General features: G+C 31.0%; 1 protein-coding gene across 4 annotated transcripts; it reads left to right on the top strand.

Moving 5' to 3' along the window:
• The first annotated feature begins 3,211 nt into the window (after positions 1 to 3,211).
• Positions 3,212 to 8,709, top strand: LOC8271761 (protein IQ-DOMAIN 14). Of its 4 annotated transcripts, none has more exons than XM_048377911.1 (6): positions 3,212 to 3,296; positions 5,069 to 5,206; positions 5,729 to 6,154; positions 6,361 to 6,594; positions 6,946 to 7,077; positions 7,767 to 8,709. In XM_048377911.1, exons 2-6 carry the CDS (start codon positions 5,132 to 5,134, stop codon positions 8,493 to 8,495), a joined length of 1,596 nt encoding a protein of 531 aa, XP_048233868.1. In that variant the 5' UTR covers positions 3,212 to 3,296; positions 5,069 to 5,131; the 3' UTR covers positions 8,496 to 8,709. The 4 variants fall into 4 exon arrangements, with proteins under 4 accessions (XP_048233868.1, XP_048233867.1, XP_048233870.1 ...); XM_048377910.1 differs by lacking the exon at positions 3,212 to 3,296 and adding an exon at positions 3,310 to 3,776; XM_048377913.1 differs by lacking the exon at positions 3,212 to 3,296 and adding an exon at positions 3,430 to 3,451.
• Positions 8,710 to 10,427: the final 1,718 nt, after the last annotated feature.

Below are 10,427 nucleotides of genomic sequence, written 5' to 3'. Positions count from 1 at the left end.
AGATATATATTTAGTCAAAACAATAGCTCCATGAGATTATACAGTTTATGGTTGATTAGATTTTTCATAAAAAGTTTGGAGCTAACTTATGATTATTATGATTATTATTATATAATATGTTAATTTTCTAAATCAAGTGTAGTATACTTGAACAAAGGTGCCCCATTTCTTGGAGAGGATACTAAAATTAGGCCTCATGAACACTCTCACGTGCGGTAGAGAGATAGGGTCAGGGTGTGATGATGGTACAGCAAGCAACAGTTTTTAATATCCTAACTCAAATCCCACACAAAAACACAATCATGATGCCCCATCAAAAACCTTTATTGCTCCAACTTTTTCAGACCCATTTCTTGATATTCCAATCCAGTGGCTGATATCACATTGGATTCTATCTGAGTGCAACTCATCATCTTAGGCCCTACCCGGACTCTACCAATTCCCTTTCTAACATTGTTGGGCTGTGACTGTTAGGACATCATCATATCTCAAGTGATTGTCCCACTCCAACCTATAGAAGGTAAATCTCACGCGCTCCTGAACTCCTGATTAAGAAAAAAAAAACAACCAAACAACTCATTCCCTTTGTAGGGTAGTTTTGTGTCACAAAATGGTCCCATTGGTTCTTCTTTTCTTATCCAACTTTCTACTCTTACAATAAAATTGTGACCATTTTAATTTTCTCTTTTGAGAATTTGAGAGCCTTGATTTCGGTTGTTTGTAAGAAGATAACTAACTATTTACTATTATATAGTTTCAATGAATTAAATATCGAATGAATTAAAAAAAAAACCTAAATTTGATAACATGCTCGATTTCAATTTTGATATCATCTAACTGTAAAATTCAATTTTAATATGTAAATTATTATTTTAGTTCAACTCCATATATAAAATATTCTTTTTCAAACTTGAGTAAAGGAATGTCTTAAAATCTTCAAGACCGATATTTTAGTATATGATTTGAATTTAAAATAATAAACATTTTTTGAAATTAGAAGATCCAAATAAAGATAAAATAAAAAAATTGAAATTTAGGAGCAAATCATTTTTTTCCTTTTCTTATTCGTCAAAGACTCAAAGCGAAGGATAAAGGTAGCAAGTGTTTTGGAGTAAAGGAAGGATAAAAACATTCCAGTAAAAATCACTTACTTTTCCTTATACATTAATCTCTCAAACAATTCTTTTTTCAAAGAAAACAAAAAACATGACTTCATTAAACATTTATTTTTTTAATTGCATTTACATGGAAATGATATCACACATTAAGCAAAAATAAAAAGATATTCTCTTTGTAATCAAAAGCATGTCAACCATATATCATTCCCAACTAGAAAATGGAAAAAGAAATGGTAGTTGTGATTCAAGTTATCAGAAATTATCTGGGTAATAAGAGATATAATCTCTTTATTAATATACGAAAAGAAGTATGAAAGTATTTATTAATTTTAGACGTGTAATTTTATTAATTTTATTAATATCTATTATTAGTTATTTAAATATAAAATATTTAAATTATATATCACTAGTTGTTCATACGACGTATTTGTCCTACTTCAAATACAGATATACAGTAATTATTTTTTAATATAAGAATAATTTGTATATAATAATAAAAAATTTTGATCACAATTTCAATCAATTATAAATAAGAATAAACTCTCTATTGCAATAAGTTATACAATTTTTAAATCTTATGTTAAGAAAATATTTTTCTATATAGCAATATTTATATATATAATTTTAAAAAATATATTATATATTATATTTCAGTTTTATTTATATAATATAATAAAAAGTTAATATATTTTACCTTTAATTTTTATCATTTTATCAATAAAATTAAATATTAAATTTAACAAAAGATTTAATACCTAAATTTCTATTAAATTATAATATTTTTATAGTTATAAACTTATTTAATTTTAAGTGAATGAATATAAAAAGTTTTTATGGAATTTAACATATTTCCCTGTTAAATGGGCAACAAAACAAAAGAGAATTAAAAGAGGTGGGAAATTAGGTCAGAAAGAGACCAACCAAAGCGCAGTCGACTTGCATAGACCAGACCCAAACTTGAATCCTGGTTTAAGATTTAATTTTATTTTTGAACAGAGTAGGTCAACAAAACTCGAGTTATATTATTAACAACAAAAAATGTGCATAATTCCTTATGAATTACAAATAATAAATTAAAAATAATAAGAAACACTTTTTTTACGTCCCAATCCAAATTTCTCAAAGAAATGAGTTTTATCCAATCTGACATATTATCATAATTAGCTAAGCGTGGGACTGAAGCAATTTGATTAAATTGCCTTTTTTTTTTCACATGCACATTAGATTAACGAAAGCCTGCCGACTTTATTTATTTTCATTTTTCTATAGGATCATAAGTCCACGCTTGGAATAATAGGGAAAATAATTCTTTATAATTTATATTTAGAATAGGAAAAGAATAGATTTTTGTCAGAATAAAAACATCATATATTAATTATAAAAATAAATCTTGTAGGTATGATAAACTTTTTAGGAATCTTTTTAAAAATATTTTAAAATTAATAAAAAAATTTATTAGGTGAATCTTTTTAAGTATCTTTTATATATTTTTAAATTTATGGTGTAATTATTTTTAGTTAAAAAATAAAAATTATATATTTACAAAATTAAAAAACTATATTCTTGGTATTTTAACACAATAAAAATAAAAAATAAAAAATAAAAAAAATTATAAATTCAACAAAAAGTAGATATTTTTATATTCTTATAATCTTTAAATATATTTTATTAATTATTATCAATTAGCAAATAAGAATTTTCGAACTCATCCGGTAAGCAGTATTATTCATTAACAAAATTAAAAATTCATTGCACAAATCTGTAAGAAAGAAATTAAAAGTTCCATGAACCTCAATCTCTATTACTAAAAATATATTTAAATATTAAGTTTATTATTTACTGTTCATCAATATTAACAGAATCTTTATGACTTTTTATACGAGAAATGTATAAAATTCAGGAAAACTATTATGTGGAGTTAATTATTCTTTCAGAAAATATGATATTAGTTTAATGTTAAAAAATTTAGTGTAAAACCCGTATCATACAGACGTAGTAATAATTGGTAATAATTAAAATGATAATGATTAAGAAAATTAAAATAGAATAATTGTAAGAGGGTACCGAGAACCTAACCGTTATGAATCAGAGGAAGGGTGTGTGTGAAATAGTCTTCCCATTGAAGTAAAGTTAGTTGTTGAAGTTGGCCTCAACCCACAATAGCAATTGAGTGACAAAGTGGTTATCTCTCTCTCTTGCTCTCTTTCTTAATCATCATCATCATCATCATCCAAAAAAAAAAAAACTAAAATATATTTATAAATCAACAAAAGGTGAAAGGTGGCAAGAAAGAAAAAGTGATTTCATTACAATTTCAAGAACCTGATTCAAAGGTTGTTTCTTTTCTTTCTCTCACTGGAAAGAAAAGCAAGAAAGTAAAGAAAGAAAAGAGAGAGAGGAGTGTTGTCCTTTTCTTTTCTTTTTTTGTTTTAAAATAAAAATTCTGTTTGAAAGACAAAATTTATAAACAAAGTAATCGAAGAATTTGTGTAATAAAAAGATTTCAAAAGACAAAACAGCAGCAACAAGTATGTTGTTCTATAGGAAAGGAGAGGGAGGCTAAAGACAGAGTCTTCTCTGGCTGCTGCTGCTCTTTCCTTCCCTTTTCTTTCTTTTCTTTTTTTCTTTTGCAAAACTGGGTCTTGATTCTTGACTAAGGTACTTTGATTCTTTGCATATTATCTTTGTTTCTTTTTTCTCTGCTGTTTATTACTCTTCTGGTGAAGCTTTTTTTTTTTTTTTCTGGATACTTGTCAATTATGGTGTTTATGATGGGATCAAGTGATTTCTTTTTTCTCTTTTGCATGTTAATTATGTTAAAGGGTTTCAATTGAATTGTTTTAAAGTTGAGAATTTCCTTCTCTTTTTTTTCTTTCTTTCTTTTGAGATAGCTTGGTACTGTTTATGGTCATACAGTTTGTGGTGATTTTCCTATTAAATTCCTTCTGGCTTTAGATCCACTTTTGTCTGTTTAGTGTCAGAATTATTTTTTTTGGTTTTGGTTCCTTGGAGAGTTATATTATATGATTGTCTCTTAAAAAGTTCTTAAAGAATAAATTTATCTTGGGGAATTCTACTTGTCTTTAAGATGATTTTTAGCACCAGGAGGTAGAACTGCCTGCAACTCCTCATGGCCTCATCTTTTCATACCTCTCTATCCTTATGTTTTGCGGTTTTATTATAATTTAATTGTTTTCTTTTTCTTGGTTTTTGGACAAGGAAACACTTGTACACTAGAAGGATATCAAGCTTCATTAGGATTTGATTGTTAATTTTTTAATTTATAAAAAAACAAGAAATATATCTTTCTTTAGTGTTTTAAGAAACAGTTTTGCTTTGGCAGTACTTTCTTGCTTGTATATGTTTGTTTTTTAATATTCTACTTCTAATTTTAGCCCTCAATTTTCAAACAAGTTGGAATTTAACCCTACTTGTTTGGTTATGATATGAAATAGATGGAGGATGTCTTTCTTCTATGGTACGAATATCTTAATCCAATTTAGAGATTCCTGTATCTTGTTCTTATCCTATCCTCTGTTTTGGGTATATTCCTCCACCAATTACTATGAATCTTGTTATCCAACTTGTCTCTTCAAGTTCTTATCTTTTCTGTTATTTTTGCATCCTCAAACTCAACTTCTTTCAGCCATGTTAGTAGTTAATGAGTCCGTGTAGATCATTTACCAGCATATATGAAGACAAGGGTCTGAAAAGATAAGGAATTTCCATCAAGTTGATATGGGAGTATTTTGTACCTGTGCTTTTAACCAGTTCAGCTTTTAATAGGGCGTTGGAAATAACATGATAAACTATATGAATTGTCACATCTGAATGGTTCCACCAATGTTGATGCTTTGTCATATGTCAAGATTGTAACTGTGATACATAGACATACATTTATAACCACATGAATTCACAGATAAGAACTACTTTTGTTCTTGGACCTGCAGGCTGCGGACAGTTAATTCTACAGTTCATTTCCCCATCCAGGTGGAGACAGTAATGCTAGGAACATGGGAAAGAAAGGGAGTTGGTTTTCTGCAATCAAGAAGGTCTTTTTACCCCACCCCAAGGAGAAACTAGCTAATGTAAGTCGATAGAAAATTAGTTTTTTCAAACCTAAAAAAAAGGTTTATTTTCTGAATTATGTTTACATCGATATTGATGAAATAAAAGTTTAGTGGTGAGAAATGTAAATATTATAAAAACCATTTGAAGTCTGAGATTTATTCATGTTATGCTGAAAGAGCAGATATCTTAGCTAGGTTGGAATTGCTTCATGTTTCATATGGACGGTCTTTGAACAGATTGTGAAAAGTGATTGATAAGCACTGTTTTGGGTTTAATGATGAAAGACATGCATTAGTTGCTTGACTTTCATACTTGGCCAATAGATTCTTTATGTCTCTGTTATATATGTAGGCAAGGAGAATTTGCTGGCATGTTTCATGACATTTCAAGTTTTTCCATTCGTGTTTAGCATTTTAAATGCTTCCCTTTTTTTGGATTTTGTATCTTTACCACAAATGATACTATTCTTTGCTTTAGGGGCATAATTGAAAATGATAGCAGGATGATGCCTTAGCTTCTTTACTATCACAACATTGCAGGAATCAGATAGGAAAAGCACTAAAGAAAAGAAGAAGAAAGGGCTAGGGAAACTAAGGCATGGCGATACCAATTCATTTATTCCCCTGTTTAGAGAACCAAGTAGCATTGAGAAGATCTTGGATGAGGCAGAGAGGGAGCATAAATTAATTTTCAGGCCCCCAACACCTCCTGAGCAACCGAGAACACCACCTTTTGTACCAAGAGCTGCTTCTCCAAAGGTTCCTTCTCAAAGAGTTACCTCTCCTAGGGCTGCTTCTCCTAGAGTTTCTTCTCCCAGAGCTGCATCTCCTAAGGTTGCTTCACCCCGGGCACCTTCTCCTAAGAATGCTCATCGTCATAAGGAGATATACTACAGACCAGAACCTACTTTGAAGAATCACCATGCTTCAGCTACCAAGATCCAAGCAGCCTATAGAGGCTATATTGTAAGCTTCTCTTTTTGCTCTGGAGAAAAACACTGTTTGCAATATCAAGACATAATTCAATGCAAGAAGCTACTAAGATTGATATCTTATACTTAAACCTGAGATTTAATTTGCGGTACTCCATTTTCAAGAGTGATCAACATATGGGATACTGCAATGATGTCCGGCTAATATCAAACTGACATAATCTGGTTCTTGTCACACAGGCAAGAAGGAGCTTTAGAGCTCTGAAGGGTTTGGTGAGACTTCAAGGAGTGGTAAGAGGACAGAGTGTGAAGCGGCAAACAACGAATGCAATGAAGTACATGCAGCTGTTGGTCCGTGTCCAATCTCAGATACAGTCACGGAGGATCCAAATGCTAGAAAACCAAGCTCGACGTCAAGCTCAATACAGGAATGATAAAGAAGTAGAGAGTACCTTGGGCAAATGGAGCATGGCAGTAAGTTCCTCATGTGATTTATTGTGTTTCTCTCTGTTATCTTGCTCATCTTATGAGCTTTTCAATGTAATCAGCTGTTTGATTTAGTAGCTAGCAGCAATTTTAACAGATTGTTAACTGTAACTTGGTAATAGCTAGAGGCTTGGTTGCTTGATAAAAATTGACATATCATGTTGCTTTCAACTCCCTAGGCCCATTGTGGCGTGATAGTTAATAATTGTAGCATAGTAGATCCACTGATTGATGATTTACTAAGAGGGCATAAATTTAGTACCATGTCTGTTGTTTAGTGTGTTTTCAAATATCTATTGTGCTTAGTAGGAATACTAATTGGGGCCATTGGTAATATAGTCTGAGGCAGGTAACAATGAGGATTGGGACGACAGCTTGCTAACAAAAGAGGAGATTGAAGCAAGGTTGCAGAGAAAGGTCAATGCAGTTATTAAGAGAGAGAGAGCCATGGCATATGCATATTCCCACCAGGTATTTATAGTATATAACCCTCTTGACTTCTTAAACTTCTTTTAGTCAACTTTTGATTTTAGGTTTCGACTATATAAAGAATGTTTTATATCATCTCTCAGGACTTTTGTGGCCAGACCATTTTTCAACTTTCCATGCATGGAAAAAAATTTCTGGGTGATTTCGTATTTTCTCATTGAAATGTTGTCCTCATATTTCTCACTTACAAAGATAAACTGGTGCAGAGTCTGGGATTGCAGTAGATTTATGTGTTTGTGTTGGATAAAAGTATTTGTGGGGAAGCATAAAAACATGCTTCGTTTAAAACACAGGTTTTTAAGAGCTCAAATCTAATAGAACTCCATTTAAGATTTCTTATCAAAGGTGTTTTAAGTTCAGTTCAACTTTAAGAGCAATTTTATAGGTAATTACAAGATAATAAGCTTGGTCACTCCACTTTCAGGAAAGTTTAAGTGTTCTTTTAAACTTCATGTACAAAACCAATGAGCTAGAGACGCAAACTTTTCATGATATATGAACTTCAAGATCTGAAATTCACCCAGTGAACTATGTGAGACATTCTTGGCATTAGATACATTAATTTATGCCCTGGATCTTCTAGGAATTGGTGGAAGTCATTGTGACTGATGCTAGAAAGCCTGCTATTGCTTTGCAGAACATATCTTAACGTTTATTCTTTTTGTCAACAGTTATGGAAATCTACTCCAAAATCTGCTCAATCAGCTCTAGCAGATATCCGTTCAAATGGGTTCCCATGGTGGTGGAACTGGTTAGAACGTCAGCTACCCCCTTCAAGTACTCCTGATAACCAAGCCATTAAGCATTTTCAACTTACACCATCAAGGCTGCATTCCGAACTGAAGCCTAGTCCACGGCCTTCATCAAGCAACAACAAACAACATCATTTTGCATTTGACAGTATGGATACTCCCACACCAAGATCCTCAAAGTCAGTTGCATTTATGTCGACAAGGCAGGCACGAACTCCAGTACATAGAACTCCACAAGCAGCCACGCCAAGCTTGTCAAAGTATTCAAGAGCTAGAGCTAGTGGAGGTGAATCACCATTTGATTTGCCGTTGAAGGATGACGATAGCCTCACGAGCTGCCCGCCCTTTTCGGTGCCAAACTATATGAATCCAACAGTTTCAGCTAAAGCCAAAGCAAGAGCTAATAGCAATCCTAAGGAGAGGTTTCCTGGTACGCCAAGCAGTGACAAGAGGAGGCTTTCATTCCCTCTAACTCAGGGCATTGGTTCTTTCAAGTGGAACAAAGGGTCATTCTTCTCTGGCAAGGATTCAGGTTCTCAGAAGGGTTTAGATAAACATCAGCCTCATTCCATAGGAGATTTGAGTGTGGATTCAACAGTCTCTATGCCTGCCACTGTTGGAAGAAAGCCATTTAACAGATTTGTGTGAATTATTGCCTATATTTTTAACATCTTTTTTTTTTTAAATTTTTCTTTTTATACCTTTTGGTGTCATTTGATTGAGTGTATGGTGATATTTTGAGTTACAAAAATGCTGATGTAATATAATAAAAGCAACAGATAGGAAATCATGGTTTGATTGTAAGAATTTGGGTTTTCTTCCCCCCTGATTGCTTTAATCATTGATTATTACATGTTGCCAATCCTTTTCTCTTGTTCATTCTTTCTTTATTATTATTATTATTTTTGTTTTTTATTGGGTGCTGCTTAGTTGAATGGGACATGAGTATTCTTCTTTTCCTTTGTTTCAACATGAAATTGATTACATTCCATTCATCAAAGAAAAGGTCTTAAATAAAGACTTAGAATGCATAACCAAAGAACTCAGATCATATTAAAAAAAATGCAGTTTGAATCTATGAACTATATGAGGGTTTTGTGATGTTGGTTTAGAGATATATTTTCCTTATTTAGGAGGGTGCTGGTAGTTTCCTCTAAAACTCCATATTTGGAAGATCTAAATTCAGAACTTGACCATTTTAACATGTCTCTTATCTCATGAAAATATGTAAAATGCAACAGGCAATAGAAGCAAAATGGGAAAGAACAAGCAATCAATTGCTAGCAAAGATTTATTAATGGGAAATATAACATCACAATCAAATAATACCTAAAAAAGATTTATGGACCAGACCAACTTTCCCAAGTCAAGTACAAAAAGGAGTAGCTTCTTAATCGTGTCAATTCCACAGTTGGATTACAATTGCTCCTAGTTTCTCAGCAATTAATGGTTTATGTCTGTTTCTTCACCTTCTTAACAGATTCATCTTCTGTTTAAAAGAAATTTGAAGCAATTAAATTACATACCACTTATCTTAAACGCAGTATTACAAAACACCTAAGTCATTAAGGGGAATACATTAGATTAAGAAAATTAAGAATTTTAATAAAATTGAAAAGTCAGAATGTATTAAATAATAATTTTAAAAATTTTATAATATATAAAATATATATACATATATATATATATATATATATATATATATATATATATATATATAAAAGTTTAAAAATATTAAAATATACATAATTCATTCACGAGCAAATGCAATACGGCCAAAGTGTTCTACGTCATTAAAAACGTTCAAAAGAAAAACCACTTCAGGATGCAAGTGTAAGAATTAAATCCACCTGTTCTTGTTTTCCTTATTATTTCAACACATACGATGACAGCCGGACCCCATTTCACCATGCAAATAAGTTTGGATCTCTCTCTCTCTCAGTTCTAATTTGGACAAACAAATAGCAGAGCATATGTTCTAATTGAAGAATACAATTTTAGGAAGAAGACATTAAGAATGGTAAATGTATGGATACTGAATGCAAGCGAGCAACAAAAGAGAAGTTACAGCACTTGACAATTTAGCTATTGAAAACAACTCCTTGATTATTAATGTATTATAAATATATATGATATCATATTATAAATTTATAAATTTTTTAATAATTATTAACATAATTTAATATTAATCAACTAATTATGTTTAATATTTCATTATTGATAAACTAAATGCAATATTTTAGACTTAAGCCATGTACATAAGAATTTAGACTTACAAAATTGGCAAAACGTGTTTCCCATGTCATATGGTAATAAATATGATGTCAGCATGCGTAGAGAGGGCTTGACATTTTGAGTCCATGCAAATTCCCGTATTTCATCGCCACTTCTCAGCTAATTTACTTTATATGGGTCATGTGTTAGTTACTGTCAACAATGATTTTCTAATTGAGTTGAAGTTTTAATATTTTTATAAAATATTAGTTTAGCATATTGAAAGATAATATTGTCCGGTTATTCACTTTGATAATCAAATTAATAAAAAAATTCTGAAAATTAAAAAAAAATTGAATTATAAAT

The sequence above is a fragment of the Ricinus communis genome, chromosome 8 (genome assembly GCF_019578655.1).
Source record: "Ricinus communis isolate WT05 ecotype wild-type chromosome 8, ASM1957865v1, whole genome shotgun sequence".
Classification (NCBI taxonomy): domain Eukaryota; kingdom Viridiplantae; phylum Streptophyta; class Magnoliopsida; order Malpighiales; family Euphorbiaceae; genus Ricinus; species Ricinus communis.
This window is presented reverse-complemented; position numbering and strand designations above follow the sequence as displayed.